The 26174-nt window shown below is 49.7% G+C and overlaps 9 protein-coding genes across 9 annotated transcripts; 2 read left to right on the forward strand and 7 right to left on the reverse strand.

Annotated features, from left to right (window-relative positions):
- Positions 1-8188: 8188 nt before the first annotated feature.
- Positions 8189-9409, forward strand: CLAFUR5_08582 (uncharacterized protein; the record flags this gene model as incomplete). Its single annotated transcript, XM_047907730.1, has 3 exons — positions 8189-8363; positions 8415-9184; positions 9236-9409. 3 exons carry the CDS (start codon positions 8189-8191, stop codon positions 9407-9409), a joined length of 1119 nt encoding a protein of 372 aa, XP_047759479.1.
- A 308-nt stretch (positions 9410-9717) lies between these two features.
- CLAFUR5_08583 (Abscission/NoCut checkpoint regulator) lies at positions 9718-10773 on the forward strand (the record flags this gene model as incomplete). The annotated part of the gene is made up of 1 exon (XM_047907731.1): positions 9718-10773. One exon carries the CDS (start codon positions 9718-9720, stop codon positions 10771-10773), a length of 1056 nt encoding a protein of 351 aa, XP_047759504.1.
- Positions 10774-10816: 43 nt separating this feature from the next.
- On the reverse strand, positions 10817-11348 carry CLAFUR5_08584 (uncharacterized protein; the record flags this gene model as incomplete). The annotated part of the gene is made up of 2 exons (XM_047907732.1): positions 10817-11211; positions 11264-11348. 2 exons carry the CDS (start codon positions 11346-11348, stop codon positions 10817-10819), a joined length of 480 nt encoding a protein of 159 aa, XP_047759503.1.
- A 229-nt stretch (positions 11349-11577) lies between these two features.
- CLAFUR5_08585 (uncharacterized protein) lies at positions 11578-12231 on the reverse strand (the record flags this gene model as incomplete). Its single annotated transcript, XM_047907733.1, has 1 exon — positions 11578-12231. One exon carries the CDS (start codon positions 12229-12231, stop codon positions 11578-11580), a length of 654 nt encoding a protein of 217 aa, XP_047759502.1.
- A 1400-nt stretch (positions 12232-13631) lies between these two features.
- CLAFUR5_08586 (uncharacterized protein) lies at positions 13632-15117 on the reverse strand (the record flags this gene model as incomplete). The annotated part of the gene is made up of 2 exons (XM_047907734.1): positions 13632-14464; positions 14532-15117. The coding sequence occupies 2 exons, from the start codon at positions 15115-15117 to the stop codon at positions 13632-13634; spliced, it is 1419 nt and encodes a 472-aa protein (XP_047759501.1).
- A 1438-nt stretch (positions 15118-16555) lies between these two features.
- Positions 16556-17242, reverse strand: CLAFUR5_08587 (uncharacterized protein; the record flags this gene model as incomplete). The annotated part of the gene is made up of 1 exon (XM_047907735.1): positions 16556-17242. One exon carries the CDS (start codon positions 17240-17242, stop codon positions 16556-16558), a length of 687 nt encoding a protein of 228 aa, XP_047759737.1.
- A 408-nt stretch (positions 17243-17650) lies between these two features.
- On the reverse strand, positions 17651-20644 carry CLAFUR5_08588 (putative alpha/beta-glucosidase agdC; the record flags this gene model as incomplete). Its single annotated transcript, XM_047907736.1, has 3 exons — positions 17651-19515; positions 19594-19693; positions 19751-20644. 3 exons carry the CDS (start codon positions 20642-20644, stop codon positions 17651-17653), a joined length of 2859 nt encoding a protein of 952 aa, XP_047759751.1.
- A 1181-nt stretch (positions 20645-21825) lies between these two features.
- CLAFUR5_08589 (uncharacterized protein) lies at positions 21826-23418 on the reverse strand (the record flags this gene model as incomplete). The annotated part of the gene is made up of 1 exon (XM_047907737.1): positions 21826-23418. The coding sequence occupies one exon, from the start codon at positions 23416-23418 to the stop codon at positions 21826-21828; it is 1593 nt and encodes a 530-aa protein (XP_047759749.1).
- An 843-nt stretch (positions 23419-24261) lies between these two features.
- On the reverse strand, positions 24262-25824 carry CLAFUR5_08590 (O-acetyltransferase PaAT-1; the record flags this gene model as incomplete). The annotated part of the gene is made up of 1 exon (XM_047907738.1): positions 24262-25824. The coding sequence occupies one exon, from the start codon at positions 25822-25824 to the stop codon at positions 24262-24264; it is 1563 nt and encodes a 520-aa protein (XP_047759617.1).
- Between the last annotated feature and the right edge of the window lie 350 nt (positions 25825-26174).

The raw sequence follows: 26174 nt of genomic DNA on the forward strand, positions 1-26174 counted from the left end.
TCCCACCCCTAGGTGTTGAAATTCCACCAAATATGGTCTTCAAGGTCCTTAGAAGCCTATATAGACTGAAGCAAGCAGCTAGAGATTAGAACAAGCTCTGTGTTGCCAAGCTAGAACAGATTAGATCTACCTAGTCCCAGGTGGATCCATGCCTACTCATCTATAGAGGAAGAGACCTCATGGTCCTCACCTATATAGATGACATCCCCATTGCAGCTCCAAAGCTGTCAGATGTTCAGTGGTTTAAGGCTGAGCTTGGAAAAGTGTTTAAGATTAAAGATCTTGGTGAACCTACGAAGATCCTTGGAATGAGGATTACAAGAGACAGATCCTAAGGCACTGTAAAGCTTGATCAAGGACACTACATCCAAACTAACCTTGCCAAGATGGGCATCTCTCCAGAGAAGGCCACACCCACACTCTCACCTATAGACAGCTATGAGGATCTGAGACCTTCAGCTACTATGGATAAGAGGTGCAACAAACAGGAGTACCAGGGTTGCAATAGTACCTAGATGTGGCCAATGACAATGACAAGGCCAGACCTTGCTTTCCCCCTTAGAAGAATCAGCTCATATGTTACTGACCCTCTAAAGCAACATCTTAGAGCTTTAAAGAAACTCTCCAGGTATCTGAGATCATACCCGGACCTGGGCTTGATGTACAGAAGAGGAGGAGGTATTCTCTAGGGATACTCAGATTCTGGTTATGCTATAGACAAGGCAGACAGAGTCTCAATCCTTAGACATATATGGTTCCTTTGTGGATCACCTGTGTCCTAGATAAGTAGGAAGCAGAAGTCTGTTGCCACATCAATAATAGAGGCTGAGTTCATAGCCATGAATGCAGCAGCCAAGCAGTCACAGTTTCTTGCTACAGTCCTTAGGGAGATAAGGTGTCCTGACCTAGTTAGAGAGTATTCATTCTAACCTAGGATCAAGGCAAGCAATACTGTTGATGAGCTGAGACCCGTGGAGCTTATAGGTGACAACTAAGCAGCTTTGACCTTTGTCAAAGATGCCTATGTCCATAACAGGTCAAAGCATATTGATGTTGTATACCACTATGTCAGGAATCTCTCGTGGTAAAGGAAGATTGTAGTGGATTACTGCTACATAAAGGACATAGTTGCTAATGGGCTAGCTAAGCCCCTTAATGGCCAGCAGTTTCAAAACTTTGTAAGGCAGCTCCAGCTTATATAAGGGATTGTTTGAGACCTTCTGACCTGAGTAGGAGTGTTCAGAATATGCAGGTCATAGGGTCAACATTAGGTGCTTAGGGGGATTAGTAATCAGGGCTTGCTAGTCAAGTCCTGAGTACAGCTGTCCCTCCTGAAACACCTATACTAACACTGGCGATACTGTATATAGATACACGCTATCCTATTAGGTCCTTCTTCGTCTTTCGTATAATCCGCCGTCTTCTACTACTACGTAACTCGTACCTATATAACACCTTCCTTAATTATAGTACTACCTCTTAGTACATAAATTCTATATACGCTCGTATATATAATCTTCCTCGACTCTAGGAAGAACCTCTTCAATTAGGACTAGCTAATAGCGGCTCCGCTAACGAGCTTATTACCGAGTCTACGTACTTTCCTTTTAATGTCGGCGGCTACGTCGAAATCCTTAGCTACTATCTAGTAGAATCACTAGAGTATAATATCGTACTCGGCTCTAGTTAGTTCGTAGACTACGAACTAGAGATATAATAGGAGAAGGGCATTATAATAATGAATCATTTGAATTGCCGTACCTATAAGGCAAACTAGAGGTCTAATAAGTACCTAATAGTATAGTCTATTAACTATCTAGCTACACTAGTACTATTAGGCAATTATCGACCGCCGATAGTAGAAGATAACCCCGACGAAGTCACCGCTCCTACGCTATCGTTACCTAAGTATATACTCTAACTATAGTTCTATACGACGTTTAAGGACGAAGAGGATAACTTCCGTATATATACTCGATAACCGTTACCGGTAGACGGCGTTAAGACGTTAAAGCGACCGTACCGACACACGAAACAAAAGTAACGAGTTGTCGAACTAGAACTAGAGATCGATATTGTAAACATCTCCGCGGTCTACGTAGTAAAACTAGCTCGTAAGAAAGGAGCGGAAGTCTATATAATATAGATTATACTACCTAGTTAGAAGCACTACGCTAACCTATTACGAGCCTACGTAATAGTAGCGACTAGGCAAGACTTCGATACTACTAGGCTCTACGCTATAAACCTTCGGAAGGTATAGTTAGCAAACTCCTTGACAGTATATATAATAATAGTAAACAGCGACTTCGATAGATTTATAAAAGGCAAAGATAAGGACTAAGATACTAAGGTCTACTTGCCCTAGGAACTATACGGTTTTAAGGACTGTTTTAACCGTTAGGATATATCGAAGATCCTACCTTACCGCTCTAGTAAAGACTATAAAATACACCTTAAAGACGAAACTAAGTCATCTCCTTTTAAGCGGCTATACGTAATGTCGTCTCGCGAGAATAAGGTAATTAAGAAGTAGGTCGATAATTAGCTAGAATCTAGAGCGATATAATGAAGTACGAGCCCGGCTTCTATACTAGTACGAATTATACGTAACCTAGGCGGCGGTCTACGGGTCTATATCGACTATAGAGCTCTTAATGCCCTTACGGTCAAAAGTAGATACCTAATACCGCTATTCTAAGAAACGCTAAACCGCCTAAATAGGAAGAAGTACTTCACTAAACTTAATATTATCTCTGCCTTTAACCGTATTTGTATTACGGAGGGCTACGAATAGAAAACTACGTTTAGTACTCGCTATAGTCAATTCGAGTATATAGTAATGCCTTTCGGCCTATATAATACTCTAGGAACATTCTAATTATACATTAACGATGCGCTTAGGGAGTATCTCGATAACTTCTGTTTAGTATACCTAGATAATATCCTGATCTTTAGCGATATATTCGAGGAATATATATAATACGTACGTAAAGTACTATAGCGTATACGTAAAGCCGGTTTATAATTAGACATCGACAAATGCGAGTTCTACTAAATAGAGACGAAGTACCTTAGTGTTATTATAGGAGTCGACGGTATCCGTATAGACCCGGAAAAGGTCGACGTAGTCAAGAACTAGCTTACTCTAACATACCTAAAGGATGTATAAGCATTCCTTAGGTTCGGAAACTTCTATCGAAGGTTTATATAGAACTTCTCTAAAATCTGTATACCCCTTACAAATTTGATAAAGACTAGTAAGAATAGTAAGCCGATACTATTCGTTTAGACAACAGAATACAAAGTAGCCTTCTAAGGATTAAAAGATATATTCTTAACGGACACGGTACTCGCACACTTCGTACTAGGGTTAGAAACTATAGTCGAAACAGATGTCTTAGATTTCGTTACTACGGTAGTAATTTTATAGAAACACGGAGACGTCTAGAGACCGGTAGTATATATGTCTAAGAAGATGTTACTATAGGAGTATAACTACGAGATTTACGATAAGGAACTATTAGCTATCGTCCTCGCCTTCGAAGAATAGAGACCTAAGCTCACCGTTAACTTAGACGATAATATAGATACCGATTTCGAGAATACGAAGGATATAGATAACAATCCCGTTATTATCTACTCCGATTATAAGAACCTAGGATACTTTATAAGCACGAAACAACTTAATAGACGGTAGGTACGCTAGGTATAGTTCCTAGTATAGTTCGTATTCAAAATTACCTATCGTCTAGGTATATAGGGCATAAAGCCTAATAGCCTTACTAGACGATCGTAAGATCTACCGTCGGATCTAAGCGATCTACGTCTATAGCATTAGAGCTAGGTCATCCTACCGCCCGCTTGCCTCGATATTAAGCTCAATTTAAGCGAGCTACGGGAGGGGGAGGTAGCGTAGTAGGTAGTGTAGCAGGATTTACTTATATAAGTTAAGGCTCTATATAACAAAGAGACCGTTTAGGCTACTATATAACAGCTATCCTAGAACTAGTAAGTACCCCTATTACGTAAACATAAGATCGACGATCGCACGTCTAAAGTAGAAGATAGTATAATCTATATAAAGAACGCCTATAGAGGATATAGCTTATTTGTCCTAGAAGTTACTAGCGTAGTAGAACTTTATACTCTAATTACAAAACGTTTCTACGACATACCCGCGGCTAGGCATCCCGGCCGTAAAGAGACATTCGAGTTGATTAGTAGATACTACCGCTAGCTACGTATAGTATAAACGATTAAGAGATTCGTCCGTAATTATATTATATATAGAATAACGGTTCCGTTAAATTAGTAGTATTAGGGCCTCCTTACACTATTACCGGCACCCTTCGGAGTATAGGAGGATATCGCTATTGACTTTGTTATAGATTTGCCCGTAAGTAAGAGCTCAACCGATAGACAAACGTATAAGAACGTCCTTATAGTTACGGATAGGCTTACTAAGGAGAGACACCTAATCCTAGTACTATAGATAGACGCCCTATATATCGTATATATCTTTATCCGCTATATCTTCGTGCGTTATAGCATTCCTAAGAGCATCGTCTCGGATCGGGGCTCCTAGTAGACGTCTACGTTCTAGAGACGAGTTTGCTCCCTACTCGGTATTTAATAACGACTATCGACGGCCTCTTACCTAGAATCTAATAGATAGTCTAAAAACACGAATAAGGTTATAGAACGTTACCTTAGGGCCTATATCAACTACGCCTAAGATAATTAGGTTGATTAGTTACTACTTACCGAGTTTACTACTAATCATTATATATTAGCTCCTACTAGAGTATTACCCTTCTACGCTAATACCGGTCGTAACCTAGAATTCACGGATACTAGTCTAACTACCCCTATAAAGCTTATGCCCTATAAGTAACGACTCGATACAGAATCTACGAATGCGTTTGCTAAGCGTATAAACTAGATATACGTATATCTAAGGCAAGAAATTGTATTAGCCTAAGCGTTATAAGCAGATTTTATAAACGTATATCGCTAGCTACCTCCAAATTATAACATCGGCGACGAAGTTTATATTAATACTACTAACTAGTTAATAACACGTCCGTCTAAGAAGCTCGATATTAAGAACGTAGGGCCGTACGAGATTACTATAGCACTCCCGTATTAAAATGCTTACCGCGTTATAATACCCGATTAGTTAGGTAATCTCTATAACACTTTCTACGCCTCGCTCCTATAACTAGCTACTAATAACTCCGAACCTAGACAGATCCTAGTACCGTCGCCTCTAATCGAGATTACCCGCGACGACGACGGCGAAACATCCGAAGAGCACTTTATAGAGGACATACTCGATAGGAAATATTTTAAGCTAAAGGGAAGACTACTAAAACACTCACTACCAAAGCAAGACGAGTATAAGTACCTAGTAAAGTAGAAAGGATACCGCGAGCCGAGCTAGGAGCTACGAGAAGCATTAGTAGGAGTAGCCGCCTCTATTATAGACTTCTACTATAACTTTCCGACGAAGTCTATACCCGCCGACTTTAAGCCGCCGTACGACTAGGTACCTAATAAGGACCGAGTTACTAGTATACTACGATCTTATACTAAGTCTAGCTAAGTACCTACGGAGAACGCGAGTACGTCTATACCGGTAGTTATACTATAAACTAATACGCCCGTAACGGCGTCTAAGCTATAAGTAAGGACGTTACGCCGCTCGATAAGACTTAATACGAGTACGATAGAGTTTTATCCTATAGCCGCCGTCGATACGCCTATAGTTAACCTATAAAGCTCTATAGAAACTAACGCTATAGATATAGGCTCGGATACTTAATACGCTAGGGCTACTATAGAACCGCGTGTGCCTACTTCTATAAGGATAATAGCGGATAGAAGTCTCTATAATAAGCGTTAGAGCAAGGATGTCGCTATATACTCTAAGCCTCTATATAGCCGTACTAGCTTAGCCGCCCGACGGATATAGTAATCGATAGTAAGGAGGATATTAAGGGTTTAGAGGATGCTCAAGCTGAACAAGGTAGACTAGAGGATAATATAGTTTTTATAGATATACTACTATAGAGATAGAGCCGTCCGAGGACAAATAGCGATCTAAAGGGGGGGGTACTATTACGGTTTACTACTACCGTAACGTCGCGCCGCGGCTCTTCCCCGCGTACTAGCGCCTTAGCGCTTCCTTATATATCTCGTACGCTTTGCGCTTCTCTTTCGTAGCCTTACTATATAACACTTGTTTTACGGTAACCCTATACTATCGTCTTATAGATTACTACCCGTAATAACGGGCTATAAAGATTTGCTTCTAGCCAAATTGGTTCTTAAATACAATTTCTATATCTTCCTTAATATATAGCTAGGATCGTCTAACTACTTAGAACAAGCATTTAGGCTTATATAGTCGCCTTATATTGATAAGATTATCTAGTATATTAGTAATATAAAAGGAAGTGCCTATATCCTAGATTTTGTCTAATATAAGTAGGCTAAGCACTATAGTAGCGGCTCTTCTATAGATTAGTTCATTTACTACTATTGCTACTACTACTCTTACTCTCCTATAAGGTAGTTAGAAGTCTAATTGCTCCCCTTTATCAAAAGCATCTCGCTTCTAAGGGGTGTTAGACTCTAATTAGTTATTATCTTTAATAGCTGCTACTACTTTGCCCTTTCTCTTACCTTTCTAGCCTTAGGCTTTCTGCTTTAGGGGTTTCCCCTTCCTAGGGTCTTTCCCTTTACTCCTAGAGTTCTTCTCCGGATAGATGCTGCTTAAAGCAATTAGTATTAGTATACTTATAGGTACATTGAGTATATAGATCCTTATTATCAAAAGCTCCCCTAATAAGTCTAGTCCTAATAGATATTAGGACTTGTTCCCTTCTAAAGGTAGAGATTATAGTCTCTAGGGATGTAGTTTCTAGAGGATTGTTATGCCTCTATGTTCTAAGCCATTTAATATAGTTCAGTCCCTCTATAAAGTTAAGTCTATAGTACCTATCTAGTATAACAAAGAGAGGCTTAAGCTTCCTCTTGTTATCTACCTATAAGGTTACTATAAACTAATCTAGAGCAATCCTATAGTTGTGTACCTAGGATTAGAAAGATTTATAGTACCTAAGGGTGTTTAGGCGAAGCTCATCAAGCTTTAGCTTGTTAACACTCCTTATTGCATCATATAGATCAATTATGACCACAGGTTTCCAGGTTATTACAATGGTATTATACAGCTCTTTGGCAGACTTGTCTGCCTCACTAAAGTTTGGCCTTATGCTTAGATCAAGTCTTGATGTGATGTAACCAAATGCTTTTACATCATTGATCTTCCATTTCTTGTATACAGCCTTGTGGCCTGGGCTATCCTGCCCAATAGGTGTGGTCTCTCCCCTATAAGTTGCTAGGGAAGGCATTGAAACCTTGTCCACCTAGTCCAGATCATAGAAGACATGCCCAGCTAGATCGTTCTCTAGAAGGGCTATTAGGAGCATCGTTTTCTAGGCTTGGAACTGGACTCCCTTCTTCAGCACCTAGTTGTCCTTGGCGGATTTGGCCAGGCTGCTGTGGTTGTTTGTTCTGCTCTCCAAATTTATTGGGCCTAGCTCTTCTGCTGCACCACTGGTATTAATGCTTAGGACCTCGGCTTCCTGCAGGTGTTGCTGAATCGATTAGATACAGGTAAGGCAAATGCAGGGTCAGGGTCACTAGCAAAGCAAGCTGATCCTTGATAGAGGCTCTGATGACAATTCAGGCTTCAGGTCGAATAGGCAGAGGAGCACCCGGGCTCATAACCTGTTATAGGGGTGATTGACGAGTGTACAAGCTTGCTGAACCATGAAACAATAAGGGTGATCAGATACCTTCTGAATTGCATAAGATGTATCTATGGTGGCTACAGATATTGCTGATATAGGGTGTGTGTGCCAAGTCCTGACTAATATGGTACCCAAGTCACCTGATTCACAACACGTCCTACTGCCATTCTGTTGCGTAGATCACCAACGACATCACGCACAGTTCGACGTATGGAGCAGCTTCTGCCTCCTATGGACAATGGTTCTGTGGCTAGTTCTCGCAGCTGTACGAGGTAGTGCTACATAAGAGACTGCAATATCCTGCACTTGGCACGATCCAAATCATCTTGTACAAGCGTCTTCCTTGCACACTACATTCATCTACCAGCATGATAACTACGCGAGTTCTCACCACTCTGCTGAGTGTTTGCACTACTCTCGCAGGTGCATCACAGTCTTTTGCAGGCACAAACAACTACTTCGTTCATGCCTTGCCCCAGGATGTTCAGAATCAATACATCGACAAACTGGCATCAGATGGCGTTCGAGTAATGCGCCTTTGGGGTACACGGTTCACTCATATCCGATTGAGAACATGCTGACAGAAATATGCAGTGGCTGGCGCTTACAATGGCTGCGTGAAGGGCAGCCAGACCTCCTACGTTCCAGACCTCGAGCCAAATGTTATCGGCACATACGACACCACCGTCCTGACCAAATTGGACTACACCCTGTCCCTCTTACACGCCAAAGGTATCAAAGCCATCATCTCGCCTCATGACTCTAACGTCATTGGCGGCGCCAATGGCTGCGACGTCTACTGCAAAAAATACGGCAACCAAGGCACATTCTACGGCTCTTCTACGGCTCGCCAACAATACAATGCTCGTCTCTCCACAATCTTCAACGTCAAATCCCCAAACTTCAGCAACAGGCCATGGAGCCAGCTCTCTGGAGTGATCATGGCCTTCGATATCCAGAATGAGCCCTTTATTGACGCCGTTGATAAGCTCAAGAACAACGACCCAGACGACTGGATTTGCGGAACTGCGGGATACATGAAGCCCGTTATCGGAGGTTCTGGCATCAAAATTGCCACTGGAGGTATCGGCGGTTCGCAATACTGCTGCGATCACGAGTACAATGTGCTCTCCAAGGCTCTGTACTGCGATGCCATTGACATCATCAGCGTACATGGCTACATGAGCAAGGCTTCGGACTGGGCTTACTTTATCACTGGCGACAAGTCTATCTTGAAGACTGTTGAGAGCACCGGCAAGACTCCCACGAAGCATGTCATGATTGAGGAATGGGGCGTGGCTTCGAGTTACCAGGATGGTTTCGCTGCACAGGTGAAGGTCCTCGACGATGCTGGAGTTCCTTGGGTAAGTAGAATTCCAACCACGGCTGGTGATCGGATGCTTACTGTGTTGCAGATGTACTGGCAGGTCGTTCCCGGTCTCGACCAGACCCAGTCTGGGTACTCACAGAACTGTGGTTATGATGGCTTTGAAATTGGATTGAACAGCGGCAAGGGCAATGTTGCTAGTGCTGTCCAGGCTGCAAGGGCGAAGAGTGCTGCACAAGACTGGACTGGTTACGTGAACTGATCGAAGTTCGCTACTCTTTGTGTACATCCAATACTAGGTCCGTCGCTATCGACCTCGATACTCTCAGTATCCTGTCTGTGCACATGTCTAGTCATGAGATTTCCCCCCTGTTGAAAGATGCTGGGAGAAGGTGTAAAATGCTAGAGGCGTGAAGTGAAACATGTGCAAGAGAGTGAAAAGCACCGACCATCACGGGACGGATCAGCCCGTCTCCGATGACATGGATGCATAAGTCGTGACGCACTTTGACCCGGGTCCCGTGGCAAGCACGACACCTTTGAGACACGGCAAATGCAGCATCATCGATCATGCCTAGCAAAGATGAAGACCTTCTGGCACGTCTTAACGCGTTGAAGCAGAGCTCGGTGAAGTTGGATCAGACTTCGCCGTCAGTTGATGTCCAAACACCCCAGCCACAAACAGTCGAGGACAAATTGGCAGATCGACTCAAGAACCTTCGTGCTGGCGGTACTCCGGAACGCTCGAATGCATCTTGTGGATTTCGAGATGCAGCCAGTGAGCTCGCAGCGCAAGTCGGAGATGAAGTCGGTGCTGAGAAAGACGCTATCCGAGACTGGCAGCAACAGGGCGGCGATGAGCAGACTCTGGAGGAATTGCTTGCTGATCTAGGTCCTGATGATCAGTGGAAGCTTGATCCGAATGATCCGAAGGACATCGGCAGTCTTTTAAAGGAGGCCGAGGAGGCCTTGCCTGTTGATGTGGAAGAAAGTCAAGAGACCAAGACTCATCAAGGTATCGAGCCTGAAACCACTGACCAAAGAACGGATCACGACCACATGAACGACAAGGATGAAGACCAGCAAGACGAAGAAGATGCTGATGAGTACATCCAGCGAGTACTTGCCGAGGTAGACCTAGAGACTAAGTATGGTGGTCAAAAAGCTGAAGAAGAAGAAGAAGAAGATGCTCGTTCCGACGACCAAGTCGAAAAAGGAACCTCAAGCCTTCAACTGCCAGCAGCGCCATCAACGTTACCAGAACCAGCCGATTCAACAGACAAGTCACCTCCATCATACGATGACAGCGAGCTCGAAGCACGTTTTTCGAAGCTAGGATTGAACGGACTGGACCTACCCTCTGCACCAACAGCACAACCTTCGTCCTCGAAACCCAAGGTCACTGCGAGCTTGAAGCCAAAGTCCAACCTTCCAACATACACGGACGAGGATATCGACTCCTGGTGCTGTATCTGCAACGAAGATGCTGAGATTCGTTGCCTGGGCTGTGACGGCGATCTTTATTGCCAACAGTGCTGGAACGAAGGACATGGGCCTGGTGTAGGACAAGAACGTGGACACAAAGCTGTTCAGTACAATAGGAGACCTCCAGCGGCTGCTGCTTGACGTTCTACTGACTGATCTATACATTCACCGTTCCGCCATCGATTCAGAGCTTTGGCCTCTGCTCAGCATGCGAGTCGTCCTCGCCGTACGACCAGATCCCACGCTCCGCAGGAAGTTTTTCCCCAGGGACCAGACCATGCTCGATTAGCGACTCTCTCGCTTGCCTGAGGACCACTTTCGAAGGAGGCGGTCCTTTGCCCTTGGCACGCACAGAAGCCGACGGATACATCCAGGGTACAGTTCGCACGACGTCGGACTTGCGCATATTTTTGACTTCAGCTTCTGTGAATCCTCCGCCTACAAAGATAACCATCGGGCTCCTGCCTTGATCTCTGTCCATATTGCTACTTTTGCCGGCAGTTGGTTTCGTGGATGCGTCGACGAACAGTCGGGGCAGCTCAGCCATGGCTGCTTCCGTGTTATGGCAGACGTGGACGACTATTCGATGCATAAGCAACGATACACAACGAGGAGATGATGCTCGACTTACCGTCATACTTTGGAAGTATGCCACGGATGAAGCCATCGCAAGTCGCGGGGTCCTTGCCGCAAAGCACCATTGGATCAGAAGCCATGTTGTTCAAGTCCCGTCACTAGTGACACAATCGTTGATCGTGTAAGATCGTGCAAGATCATGCAAGATCATATCTGAACAGCAACCCTGCCCGAGGTGCACGGTGCTGAGCGTACCGCTGCATGGAATCCCGGGTCGAGTCTTCGGCAAGGCACAGGGCAGATGAACGCGTCTGAACCAGTACAGGATGTTAAGCAGCAGTGGGAAAGAAAGTACAATAGTACATTCGACTATGAACCAACAGCCAACGGCCACGGAGAACCAAAAGCTCGATACCGCATTCCGTGCACCTTACACTCTTCCAAAGACGGGAAAGTCCTACTCAACCTAGGCGGCAGCGGATCTTCACCCGGCACTCCACTCACAAAGAACGTCTCCCAAACTCTCTTCCTCATAGCGTTGATCGTACCGAGCTCAGGGAGGGTGAAATCCTCGACGTCGTATGCGCCTCTCGAGACACATAGATCCATTTCCCTAATAGCCGCGATGCGCTCCTTGAGGGTGAAGTCGTAATCGACCACAAAGCGTCTACTAAGCCGCACCTGGAAAATCAGACGAATCTCGGAGCCGACTGTCACATTGCCGCTCATAGCAGCCAGTCTTGGCGCGACCTCGTCCCATGCATGAAAGAACCTCTCCAGGAAGGTATTATTCGTGATTGACCCTAGGTCGATGTGCACCGTCCGTAACTTGGACGTAATGCGAGCCTGTCCGACGACAGCATCAAGTCGGTGCATAATTTCATCGAGATGCGGATCCCGCATCGCCATCGTTACGAACTGCAGCGTCTTGGGCTCGCTCCATTTCCCAATAATCTGCGCCGGTACAGGCCGCACGTGCCTCCGTGGCGATAGATCTCTCGCAGACAGCGGGGGTTTCAGCATAGAAGGACTGATCGCGCGGACTGCCTGCAGGTCCAGAAAGACTGGCACGCGAAAGTGGAAAGTGTTGAGCCAGTATGGAAGTCCTTTGCATTCGCCCCAGATCTGTTTGCAGGTCGATGCAAGCCAGGGCACACTACCAAGACCTGCGTGGTAGTTGTCGTGGGAGAAGTCGACCAAGATGCCGTCTGGTTCGTAAAAGACGAGCTCGTAGATGATGTTGCGGATGTCGGCCGGGAGCTCTAGAAAGCCACAGCGTGTTGATGCTCTCATTTCGACAGGCCTGGGTAGGAGTTTCGGCAGGCCATTGTAGCTACTGACCAGAGCCGAGTCGTGGCGTACCCGGGAGGATCGTTTCGTTGTTGACATTGGACGATATAGGGATGTCGATCAATTTTTCGTGGCCTCAGAAGTTTTATTGCTGCGAATGATGAATGTCTGGGTCCGCTTTAGAGAATCCTTGGCATGACTAGTCTTGATCATGTCTTTCTGGACTGGCTGCGGTCATGTGTCGGCGTCACTCGCGCGGGAGTGGCGGCAAAGGTCTCGTTGGTGGTGGGCCAGGCATAGGAGGGTACGCGCCAGGCATATCGTTGGCGTCTGACTTTTGTGTGATAAGATTTTGTTTTGGAAATCCACCACATGGCAGTCGTCTTCGTTATATTGGAATCCTTCTCACGATGCGCCAGTGATAGTCGTGCATCACAGTCTTTCTTTTGGATGATGTCTTGGTGGCTCGACGAATGGAACCCACCAGGATGGCGTGCGAACCGTGCAAGCAGTTTGGCGCTCTACGGCCTGCATCGCAGACTGTGTAGCCTGGTTGGAGTGAACAGGGCGCGACACTTTCAAGCGCCGCGGGCATCAATGAGAATGCAGATGATGGTAGCTGCGCCACAGCTTGGTAGCAGCGGCAAGTCAAAGTCGTAGCGCATCCATGGGTCAGATGAGTCCAACCGAACGTTGTGTTCCCGGAACGGGCGAATACAATTGAGACGTCACCTTCTGGCAAGCAGTGCTCTGTCTTACGTGCGAGAGACGCCTGCGATGCCGGACGCGTGTCGAGCCTGTCTGACGACCATTGAGCCGCCTTCGCGTACCGTCTCAATCGCCTGGACAAGAGGCTTGGCGTGTGATGCAGACTCTACCGCAATTCGAAAGCACCTGCACAGCCGGGTGCACTGATACTTCTCGTGGCTGTGCTGTGTAGTTCCCGGGTACGAGGCAGAGTTTGTTCCCGGTCGTGCTCTACGAATGCGTACACTTGCTTGAGCATTTTCCCATTCCAGTTCTCAGCATATGGGAACGTACGCAGCGACTCCTCAAAGGTGGCAAGAGTCGAGATTCTCATCTTTTTTGCGATGTCTCGAAGGCTGTTGGACAGCCACACGGGGCGGTTGTCTTTAGACTGCTCCACCACAGACTGACGCCTGATCAGCCTTGCAGCGACGTTGAACAGTACCCACAACAGTGCATCGAGCTTCCCACCACACAGGGTCCATTTGTCTCGAAAGTGAGCCATAGGCACGTTCGACATGCCGTCGACCAGAATGTCCACAGCTCGCCTGGGTCAGGGTCCCAGATTCCAGGTCGGCTTGAGGCACGAACTGGGACGACATGCCCCAGTACTGTACCCTGGACGCCAGTAAGAACGCCCGATGTGGACTGTGCTTAAGAGGATTTGTCCAGTCTCGCTTTCCTTCCAGGCGCTCACGTAGATTTGTCAACTGATACGCAAGATCGTAAGATAGTGTCCAAGGTGAGCTTACTCCAGTATCGCCACCTGCGGGTGTGTCGTACGCAGCCGCGAGCGAGTGGAGCATATGCAACATTGTCCTGAACCTCTTGGTGCTTAATTCGGAAGATGCGGGCATGCTAAGCACATTGCAGTCGGCCAGGAAGACTACACGCTGGTCCCGGGCGCGTGCTAGCGTTGAGTCATGTCGCTCAATGCCTTGTGCCTTCGAAACGCCAGGCACACGTCGAGTGGCACCCATCAGGTTCATATCTGCCCACGTGATGAAGTCTTGCAGGGTCGCGTCACACTCTTGATGATCAATTCGATAGTCAGCGAAGACGCACAGCCACAATGCCTCGAGTTCCTTTCCCTTGGCCTGCGATGTCACTGCGGAAATGGCGAGCATGTGGGACATGGCAGCTTCAAAGTCCTTCTCGATAAATGCAGTCTTGCAAAGCAGACACATGGCCGCGAACGCCGTACGCCGGACATTTCCATCTATACACAGATCATGTCAGGACGACTGTGCGTTACACGTGAGCGGTGAACATGTTGAAGAACGTACTCTGTATATCTGCGGCCATCAAACACATAGCCTTGCCTTTGTGCGTATAGTAGGACTTGCTTCTCGGGAGACCTCTTACCGATGCTTCCTTGGCAGCATTGATGGAAAAGAACAGCTCTCTTAGGATAGGGTCCTCCTTTGAGAATGCCCAAAAGCGCCGGTTCCAGGATATACGACACTGTTCGATCCAGTCAGCATAATAATCGCCAGATGGAAAGTACGAGTGCCACCAGGACGCTTGGGAGAACGCAACATCCTCGTCGGACGCGATAGCCAACGTAGGATCTGGCGTGTACTCCCGCTCACAGCCAGCTTTGGTCCTTGCATTTTTCGAAGACATTAAACGACCTCGCCCTGCATGAGGCTGCTTACTGACCGTCCTTCGCATGTCTGTGAGCTTCTTTGTCGGCATGTGTGGTCGAGATTTGAGCTTGACAGAATCCTGGCACTCGCTTGGTTGTGTCAGAGATTGTGGCTTACGGAGATAGTTGAGCATGACATGCTGGCGCACGGCTGTAGCAGTCTCGCTTCGTCTATCGATCCACAGCTCCTTTTGATCCACCCACACAAGATCTTGGTCAGACATTGTGCTCGGCTGTTATTGATCAGTATGGCGAGAGCTGCTGAAACCTGTCAGTGATCACTTCGGGAAATATCGATTTTGGAAGTAAGTCGGTCCAGCACTGGGTTCCCCTTGAGACGCTATTCGAACGCGTCCTCTTGAAATGCTAGCCATTGCGCTGCAGCGTCCGAGGATATATCGCAGGCTGACTCCTTGGCATCTGGAGAAGCAGTAAGGAGGGCACAGACCATCATTGCCTCAAAGTACAGTAGAACAGCGCCGGAATCTCCAGCTTCGTAGTAAACGTTCAACGCCAGTCAGTGTTCATCATTCCCGCGGAGACGACCTCTGTAGCATTGGGACATCCAGCAATGTGCTCTACTTTCCACTGCAATGCTTTCACGTGCTTCTACAGTGACAGTGCCATCGTGAACAGACACTAGGGCCTGGTCAACAAGCGGACCGCACCGATGGTCTACATGTAGGCCATTGCATCATATGTGTGAGTACTGGCGGAGAACTGGCGAAGTGCGGTCCCGGACCAGGAAAGCCAGGTGGTTCCGCGCTTTCATAGGAGCGTCGAGGCGTCAGCTGTGTCGGAGTCAATGACCAGGCAGCATCGTGTCGATGTTGGAGCCATTGGTGCAGGTTGTTGTTTGGGAGATGCACTTGACTCCAGAGTTCTTTCCCTCTCTCTTGTTTTGGAGCTAGTCTGCATTGGGCGCCTCGGCCTCGGCACGACTGGTCACGATGCTTGGCAAAGAAAGCGTGTCAGGACATGCGAAGAAGCAACGACTCGTGGCACACAACACCAGTACGAATCGGTGCAGTCACGAGGCACAAGGCACACGGCATGAGCATCGAGTCGCTGGGGCTCGTAGAGCGCATTGGTGGTGGCTATGCCCATGCCAGGCGCCTAGAGGCAAAGATCCTCGGGCATGGGCACATCTTTACCGGCGTTCTTCGAGACACACTGCCCGCCCACATGCACGCACCAACCGCACTCCTGACTTCCACAGCATTCAAACACCGTCAAACCACGGCTTTCCCCTCATACCTCTACGCATGATCAATCGGCCACGGTCCCGCATCAATCGGATACGTAAAAATATCATTAGGCCCCTCAGCCATCCATCCATCAGCCCCCGGCCGCATCTGCGAACCAGGCAGCCACAACTTCCTATCCGCCGTAATCCACATCAAATCCGTCCAAACCAGCGAGCGCCTCATCCCGCACCAGAATCGTCGCTCGTCCTTCCGGCGTGACCTTCCAAATCGCTAGAAGGTCCGTGTCGCTTACATGGACGTTCCCATCCGCATCGATTGTCGAACCACCCGTGCTTGGTGTGGTGGCGAAGGGTGTCGCGTAGCTGCCGAGTGACCTGGCCAGAGTGGAGCTCGTCAGAGTTGCGTCGACGTATGCAGTTTCGATGCGATACAGGCCGCCGTTGCAGGGTTGGTACTAGAGGTACGTGCCATCCGGTGAGACTTCGATCTGGTCTAGCCCGACTGCCAACGTGCTGCCCGCGGCGCCGTAGCCGGGGACGAGAGATCCGTTGTAGGACATGGGGTAGTATGCAGTCGCCGATGGATCGTTAGCGAGTACACGCACGCCATTTCCGGTGATTAGGTTGAGGACGAGCAGAGCGCCGGCGGTGTCGCTCAGGTAGGCTACATCCCTACCGGCGTTGAAGCGCACGTCGTCGATGCCGCTGTTCGAGGCGAAGATTGAGTCTAGGTAGTAGATACGGTCCACGGTGTCGTTGGAGAGGTTCACACCAACTAGTTTCGTGCTACCGTTGACGCCCTGTGAGCCACCGTCCACGAGCCAGTAGCGGCCGTCAGGACCGATCCGCGCGCCGTCGATGCTCACGAACTGCTTGCGAGGATTCGACTCTGGGTTGCTGGCGTTGTAGGAGTTCCAGGCAGCGTCGGGATATAGGACTGTGGTGTTGTCGTTGAGGAGCTCCACGGTCTGCGGTGGCAAGGTGGTGGAGTAACGCTGGGAGAGAAATTTGCGGCCAGAGGCGGAGATGAAGATGCCTTGGGTAGCACGCTCGAGCGAGTAGACGAGTTCAAGGCCTGGGGCGTATGCAGTCGCTAGGGAGCCATGGATTAATAGGCCACGCGCGAGGGTGGAGAGCTTCATATTCGATGAAAGCTAGAGGGAGGACGATGGGGTGTTGTTTGATGTGACTTCGGGTGTAAGGCCTTGCGGCGAGACTATATATACATAGTCGCCGAGTGCCCAACTTTGCAACCCTTAGACGGCCCAGGGCGCTAGCATCATACGCCTCTAGCAAATGCGTAAGTGACGCGCAATGGCATATGAGTATCGTTTCAGCAGATCGCTACAGAGCCACATAGTCGTCTGAGTAGCACGAAAAATTCATGCTTTTGTACTCAAGCAGTAAGGGCTGTAAAAGGACCTCCGGGGCTGCTCGAACGAGCGAGGTGGGTGGGTACTTGGGGATGCCATAAAATCGTCACAGCGTGGACAAGTAGATTCTCTATTCCATCCCCATCTCAATCATCGTCCATAACTTGTTAATAAACCTCACAAAATCTCCACCTCCCGCGGCCCCGTCAAAGGAATCGCAAGAACAACCACCCTCTTCAGAGTCCTCTCATCATACTCAACATTCTCAAACTCCCTCTCCGGCGCCTCACTGACGCCCAGCAGCGTAACACTCTCAATCCTCACGCCAGCATCATACTCGAAGCTCCCCGTCATGCTCAGCTTCCCACTCTCGTACTTGAACTCAATCTCCGAAACCGCATCCTGCACCAACGACTCGCCATCGTCCAGATACAGGAAGCCTTCCGCCATGCCATCCAGACCTGGCGCAATGACGATGTTGAACCCTTTCGTGCGCAGTGCGGTCGTGGTATTAGCGCTCTCGACGCGCTGCGGGAAAATGTGCCCGCCCTTATAGTGGACTGGGATTTTGTCGTATGGCACTTCAGCAGTGACATATGCGCCCTCGCCACGGACTGGTTTGCCGGTGGCGAAGTCGTAGAAGATATCGTCGGGGAGGTAGTATCGCACGCTAGTGGAGTTCTCCTCAGTAACCGGACTAACTAAGATCCCGTCGCCGTAGAAGAATTGAAGGTCGATAGGGTAGGTATTGGGGTCTTCGGGGTAGTTGAAGAAGAGCGGGTTCAGACATGGCAGGCCGGTTTGGTTCTGACGGTAGATGGCTGTGTAGATGTAGTCGAGGAGCAAGTAGCGCATCCGGATGCCGTTGCGGGCAGCGCTGGCGACGATGGGCCAGCGGTAGAATTCTTGGTCGATGGAGGAGATTTCGGCGTGGTTGCGGAAGAAGGTGCTGAAGGAGCCGAGGGTTGCCCAGCGGGCGCAGAGAGTGTCGGTTGTGTTGCCGCCAAAGCCACAGACGTCGGAGCCTACGACTGGAATCTGGTATAAGGAGGCGAATTGTAGCTGCTGGCTGATCGAGATCCTGTACCACAGCCAGCCGGAAACATTGTCGCCAAGCCAGTGAGAGGCATCCTTGCCAGCACCGGCGAACGTCGATCGAGTGATGACAAGAGGGCGCACATCAGGTCTTCTCGCAAGCATCGCATTCTTCGAGTAAGTGCTCATCATCGTCCCGTACAAGTTGTGAACGTCATACTCAACGAGGCCTCCTGAGTGCACCAAGTCCGTGTCTGCGGTACCTTCCGCCAGGGTTGGACCAGCTCCATTTTGGATCATGTAGGGAGGTAGGATATACTCGCGGTTGGGCAGACCAAGACACTCTCCAGGACCGCAGCCAGATCCTGACTGTTTACCCTGCTGCCAGCCGCCCTTACTAGGCTTGTGGCTTTGACCATGCCAGTGACCACTGCCGCGACCGCGACCGTGTGGCTTTGCACGTTGATCGCGCTTAGACACAGCTACGGGGTGCTTCTCATCGCCATTCGCGAAGTTCGGCTGTAAACTGGCTGGGAATCCAGGAATCGGAGCATCTGGGCCACCACGGACTGGAGGTGGTTCAGGCGGGTTGCCTTCTTCTTCTGCGAAACCTGTGGGGCTGTTGCATGGGTATGGTCGGTTACAGAAATTTGCCGGTTCGTTCATGTCGATCCACAGAGCGTCAATGTCCGGTCCCTGTACGCCGTTGAAGAACGTGGTGAACTGCTCGTTCCAGTAGGCACTCGCATTGGGATGGAACCAATCAGGGAAGACAGTGGGTCCAGGCCAGACTACACCTTGATACAAGCTCCCATTCGATTCTTTCAGGAAGGTGTTGTAGTCTATACCACGATCGAGAGCATCATTTGAGCCGGCTGACCAGACTGCAGGGTCAACCATGACGATGTAGTGCTGATCGCGGGCATGGATCGTGTTAACTAGGTCAGTAACGAGATGTGCTGGGAAGCGTTCGGGGTCAAGAGTAAAGACCCTCCTCAGGTCCATGTCTACGAAAAGTCGTCAGCCCCAAGTATTTCTCAGCTAGCGCAAAAGCTCGAACAGCATTTTGCGACAGTGTTACTCACAGTCAATGTCGGTCCACATCGTTTCTAGAGGAATGTCGGCTTCGGAGTAGTTTGCTACCACTTCAGCCACTTGGTAGACGTCGCGATATCCGTATTTGCACTGCGATGTGAAAGTATTAGTAATGGCCTTTATTTTCCTAAAACACCACCAACTCACCTGATGGAATCCAAGTCCCCAATATGGTGTCATCAAAGGCAGCTCTGCAATCTCAGCATACTGTTGAGCCACGTCCTTCGGCGACGGTCCTGCAATGAAGTAGAAATCGAGGACGCCTCCAATGATGTTGTACTCCAGAGTTTGACCATCCTTATCGTCAATGTAGATGTCCATACCATTCGAGTTGAGCAAGAAGACACCATGCGTCTTTGCTCCCGCCTCATCCTTTCGGTGCTCAAAGTATATCGGGTGCGCTCCATACAGATTCTCGCCCTGCGGCAGGGAATACGCATCTCTAGTCCAGATGGTCCTGGTATAGTTCGTGGAATTCAGCATGAACGAGTCGCTATGCTCGCCGAGGCCGTAGAGATGAGGGTCTTCTGGCAGCTTGGTCTTCAAGTGCACGTATTGGCTCTCGAAGACTAGCTTGCTGCCACTGGTGTCGAACAGCACTTCTCCAGAATCTGTGCGAGAGACTGAGAAGGAGAATGGCTCGGCGACGAAGTCGAATTTGAGCTGGGAGTCTTCTTGTGAGCACCATTGTCCGTAGCCAGGCCGGGGGAAGATCTCGTCCGGGACTTGGTAGACGGTGTTGTTCGTGTCCAGGATCTTGACATGTAGTCTTTCGGCTGTTTGATACTCGACCTCTAGCTTGAGATCCGGTAGGTCAATGCCGTAAAGGTTGCAGGCTTCGCCGGCCAAGGTGAGGTCCGCATGAAAGCCAGACTTTGTTTTCCCATAGTTCTTCGCAATGTAACCAGGACATGGTGACAGGTCTTTGGTGTATAGTTCAGGTTCTGGAGCTTCGCCTGAAGTGCTGTCAACGCCTTCCTGGGCTTGAGCATAAACTGCTGCTGCCCATAAGGCAGTCCTCAACAGAGCCCGACCAAGCATGTTGCAAGAGATCGGCAGTACTACTGCTCGTGGAGAAAGCAATGGAAGAGGATCATGGGCCTTTTATACTCACCATCATGATCCTTGACGACATGCACGATGTCACGCTGTAGCGGGTCTCTCGAATACCACGATATGACTTCGCCAAGCACAAAGGATGCAATCAGGATCCTAAATGACCGTCGCATGCATCGCAACCTTGCAAATCGAGCAGTGATGTTGTGCGAGCGGGCGCTGTTCGACCGAAAGGAAGCATGATCTGCTTTGCCCGGCAGCATTGTCGGAGCTTCTGCTTCATTGCCAAGATGGCTGCTCCACAAGCTCTGCCGTGGTTTGAGGGGAAAGTGCTTGGTGTTGGAAGATTTGGGTGGGAGAAGAAACCGAAGCATCCGGTTGCTGTGTCATGGCGTCGGTTGTTGCGTGGTGATACTGCGTGGAAGCAGCATTGTGTGCTCCGTGACGATGGGGTCGTGTCACTGTCGTGTTTGCATGGAGAGATCCTTGAGCGATTCCCGTGACAAGGTGCGCCCATGTGCCATAATGTCTGTCGCGCCTCAAAGATGCGTCAAGAGCGATCGACTTGCGAACGACTTCAACAGTGTAATGCAACTAATGTTTTGTGGAAGTTGTAACAGCTCCGCCATTCATAGCTAGACCGCTGTCATGGTCTGAGCAGGAGACATAATCTTCCAAGACGCTTCTTTCTACGATACATCCATACTCTGCATTCATCGAGCATGTAACATACACAGAGCACAGTCCGGAGATCCTAGTGCCCTCGTATCTCTGATCGCACCTGGGAGTAAGCCATAGGCCCGCTGATCGCAGGTATGACTCCCATCAGGGCTTTCCGAAGATATCTCCGTTCATTTGTAAGCCCTTCACAAAGATATGAAATCGCAGGATGAAAGCACCAGAGCAGGGTAGATCACTCTCACTGTAACAGCGATTCGCAGTAATCTGTTCATCAAGTGGTGGTCGAAGACGTATGATGGGTTGCGGCAGAATAATGTGAGATCCACGACCCAACACTGGAAGCCTTGCTCGCCACGAAAGGGATCAAGCCAAAACCCATGGAGGAGGCAGTTCGCGAGATGCTGTCCAGTTAGGAGGTGATAAACACGACTCATGTATATTCCACCGGGGGTATCAAATCCATCATAACACTCCACTCTGCTAATTTACGCTACATCACACAACATCAAATTCCCACCCACCAGATCGCCCGCCAGCACATCAATACTCGCCGTCCTCGAATCCTCAATCCCAAAATTCACAAACATCTCATCGTCCAAAAATCCCTCATACTTCATGTCCTTAGCCTTCCAGCTAATACTCGTCACATACAACATCTCCGTCAGCGAATTCCGTCCCCTAATCCAGAGCGGCTTCTCCGAGATAGCATGCATCTGAAACGGCGCCTCGCGCTGAAACATCGTCACAAACGGCTCGTAGCGCGCATGCATCGGTCCGCCGTTGGAGATCTTTTGCTGGAATATCTCGATGATAAAGGTGTTCGTGGCGTTGGGGAAGCATTCGCCGCGGTTGCACATGGTGATGGAGAGGCTGTTGCTCGCTTGGTGGATTGAGGCTTTCGTGACGGAGGGGTCCGGGAGGGGGTTGAGGCCTGTGTGTTTCTTCCAGCAGAAGCTGTCGCTGGGTCGAGCATGTTCTGAGAGATCTGGACCGACGGAGCCGTCGGGCTCGACTTTGGCGAAGACGCGTTGCGGGGCGGTGTCGTGGTGGACGTACATGGTTTTGTTGAAGTCCCAGAAGAAGTAGAAGTTCTTCTCCATGTTGCCCCAGGGTGGAGGGCGTTGGATTTCGGTGGGGACTTGGAAGGGGTCCATTCCGGAGTCGTTGCCGCGATAGAGGCCCCAGTCCATCAGGAGGCGGAAGTCTTGTGCCCATTGCCCGAAGCAGGCGTAGTGGGATTGCGAGCCGTAGACGAGGTAAGGGTAGTCTGGACCGTAGGCAACACGCGCATCGTGGGGGCCGATGTTCAAGTTCAAGGCCATGAGCTTGTCGTGGCAGTTTGGGCTGAAGGTCGCAGGTACTGTCAATGTGCCGCGTGTGTCCAAGTTACAGCTTAAGTTCCCACCCGCCACGAATTGCGCGTTGCATACTAGCTCTTCTGACCATCCTGATACGTATGGCCTGTCGCGGTCAAACTTCTGCGCAACGGCAATCCAGGTGTCGTTGTAGTGTGGGTGGGGGATGATGTTCGGGTTGATGGCGAGGATGTTGTCGTGGTCGTAGAAGTTCACGGGGAAGTATTTGCCCTGCGGCACACTCTGGGACCGGATCTCGTGCCACTTGGAGATATCGGGTACATCGCTCGGGTGTAATGGATCGCCATGGACCTCTGTAGGCAGGCCAGCAGGCACTGCTCCTGTGCTGGGTGGTGCATGGTCACTCCCGCCGTATGGTGCCTTGTGCTCCTGCTTCGTCTCTTGACCCGTAAACTTGTCCACCGCAGCAAACGGATTCGGGTTCGTTGACGGCAACTCGTTGTCCGCCTTCGGCGCTGCTGGGTTGAAAGGGATCGTCTCCTGCTTCTCGCTGCTTGACTGCCCCGGCTGCTTCTGTGTAGGCACGGGAGTCGCGGGTCCTAGCCAGCCTTGCTCCTCATTGTGGAGGTGTGTCCATTTCTTGAGATACTGTGACGATGAGTCTGTGAAGGAGGGATTGTAGGAGAGTGTGATGATGGCAATGAAGCCCACTACCAACAGCCCTGTGACAGTTATGAGGCGAGCTTTGCCGGCGACAAGCATTGCTATTGTGTCCAGACCTTATTCTTGGCCTGACAGTAGCACCGTGTGCGGTCACGAAACAGCACGGATCTTGTGTGCACAAGACTGCATGGCACAGAAAGTACTGCCTGGAGGCTGGCGTGTGTCTGCTGGCAGGACGTCGCGCGCACATGTGTGGTGCTGGCTAAGGTGAAAGCTACTCGGCAAGGCTAACGGCGGATCCCAGTCGCCAACTTTACCTTACACAGTTACCTGTCGTCCCTGTGCACTCGAGGGAGCAGCCGCCACGGCAAGTCGGTAACCCTCATCAAGACCACCACTATAAAATCTGGCTTTGGGAAAGGGATACGGGAGCCAAATCCTGCCAAGCAATCCTCTCCTCCAACTTTCCAACAAGATCGTCGGAGTCCTCGGTGGTCCCTCTCAAAACAGCCAAACTCCCACTACTTCCACTTCCACTTCCACTTCTGTGGCGCCAACCACAGTCTACTACACCTCCCTTTCCTTCACTCCCCTACCCCGCTTGCTCTGCATCCGCAGGCGTTCTCCCCAACGCCCAAATTCCCAGATTTACTCTCCTGCACTTCTGCGGCGCCGAAGTTTGCCATGCGGGTCTTCCACTCGCTTGGGCCTAGCCCAATCTGCAATGCAGGTGCTTGCGCTTGAGCTTATTCGTGGTTGGTGGATGATGCAATTTGTACAAAGGACGGCTCGCGAATGACGTGGCGCAACGCGAACATGAACGACCAACGCGCAACGAGATGAGAAGGAACAAGGAGAAGCACGCGATCATCATTATTGAGCAGGGGGGATGAATTCACTAGGCGAGAATAACGCTGTACTGTATCATTTCGTGACTCTATGCTATGCCTGCTGTGAGGCTTTGCGCTGCTCGCGACTCTGCTGCATTTCTGTATGCGATTCCTTCTTGGGCTGTGTGAGCTGGTAGCAAAATTGCGCGAATTTGATCGCAGGGTCGTCGATCAGAGCTGTCGTGAGCTCGGCGACGTAGAATGTCAGTGGCAGTAGGATAGCTTGCGCTATTATGTAGTTCAGCTCGAGACCGAAAGGACCCCATTGAGGTAGCTTGAACGAGTCTGCCCAGCCTGGGATGTTCAGGGCGTGGGAGTAGTTGACGAAGCCGACTGCAGCGTACAGGCGGTCGCCGACGATCCATAGTATCGGTCCGTGCATGAGGTAGAACATGTATGATATCCGTCCGAGGTATTGGCAGAAACGCCCTTCGAAGAAGCGCTTCAGCCAGGAGATGCGTGGGATGCAGAGCACTGCAAGGACTGCGGCCCAGAAGAGGAAGAACCAGCGATAGTCAAAGACCGCCTGTGGCTTGAGGAAGCAGAGATAGTACCATCCAGGGGAGTTCTTACAATGCTCCATTGTCGCGTTGTTGCCCGGCACTCCGCCGAGAAGAATACTAACAAGCATGCCAACGTAGGCCAGCGGCGTGCTGTATCTGCTCATTGCCTTGATCCAGTCGGGTTGCTTGTCACTCAGTGAGAGCTGGTCAATGTCGCAGAGAATCATTCCACCGATGAACATGGAGTAGTGCGCTCCGTCCACGATGTACATGAAGTAGAAGCACAGCAGGCACTCGCACCATAACCTGGCTGACCGCGTGCAGCGGGAGAAAGCCATAATTGCAGTGTAGATGGTGATGGATCCTCTCATTTCGACTGGGATGGACCAGACATGCTTTTGTTGTTGTAGGATGATATCGCCGCCAGTGTTCCAGATGTTTGTAAAGTTCTTGAAATCGCAATACCATTGCCAAATCTCATCTCGTAGGTTCCCTTGAGGCTTGAAGTCTGATCCAATGCCAATGTGCGGTAGTATGATGAAGCCGAAGGTCACCACTATAATTGGCACGTACAAACGCAGCCATCGTCTGAAGAGTGCCGAACCCACGTTGTTTCCAAGGTTGACGTAGTCGCCGCTCTCTATTAATGATAGAGGTTTCGAGGACAGGACGTAGCCAGATATGACGAAGAATGTTGCGACTGCATAGTGGCCTCCGCTGAAGAACGTCCTCACGATCGGGAATGCAATGAAGTAGTATTCCTTGTCCCAGCCGAAGGTGTTCTCGGCCTTTGTGCTGCCGCCCATGATCGCATGCGCCCATAGTCCATGATGCAGACAGTAGACCAGTAATGCTGCGAATCCTCTTATGCCATCCAGATATGCTGTCCGCCGCAGCTTCGAGGTTTTGTTCGTCTTCACCTGCAGAAACGAGGGCCTCAATCCAGACATCCTCGATGCTGCGAACTCCAGCAACAAGCCAACCTGCGCCTTCGTCTTCTCCACGGGTGTCGGGGGCCGTTCATCTTCATTCAGTGTCGAGTCTGAATCCACCTCGAGCTCGCCCTGTTCGAGCAGTCCCAGCGACTTCTCCCTCTCCGGTGTTCCCGCCATCTTTCCAAGGTCCAAAAGACTGCGCAGCGCTCACCAAGACTCCCCAATGCTCATATCACGATATCGATGTTGGTGGAGATTCGGCGATAGGGGTGATGTCGACGGTGGATACTGGATACTGCTTGGTGGATTGGTAAATTCGCTATCGTTTGGTAGCCAACAATCCCAAGGGTAATCGGTAATCGCAAGAAGCTCATGCAGTACAGTAGCACGATGGGGCAGCGCAGGACTAGCCAGTAGCGGGTACGGGTGCCGGCGGACCGATGGGGCAAGTTTCGATTTCCCAAGCAGGATTTCGCGGCACCAGCTGGCAGCAGGTGACAAACGACAAGACAACAAGACACGGACGC

The sequence above is a fragment of the Fulvia fulva genome, chromosome 3 (assembly GCF_020509005.1).
Source record: "Fulvia fulva chromosome 3, complete sequence".
Lineage (NCBI taxonomy): Eukaryota > Fungi > Ascomycota > Dothideomycetes > Mycosphaerellales > Mycosphaerellaceae > Fulvia > Fulvia fulva.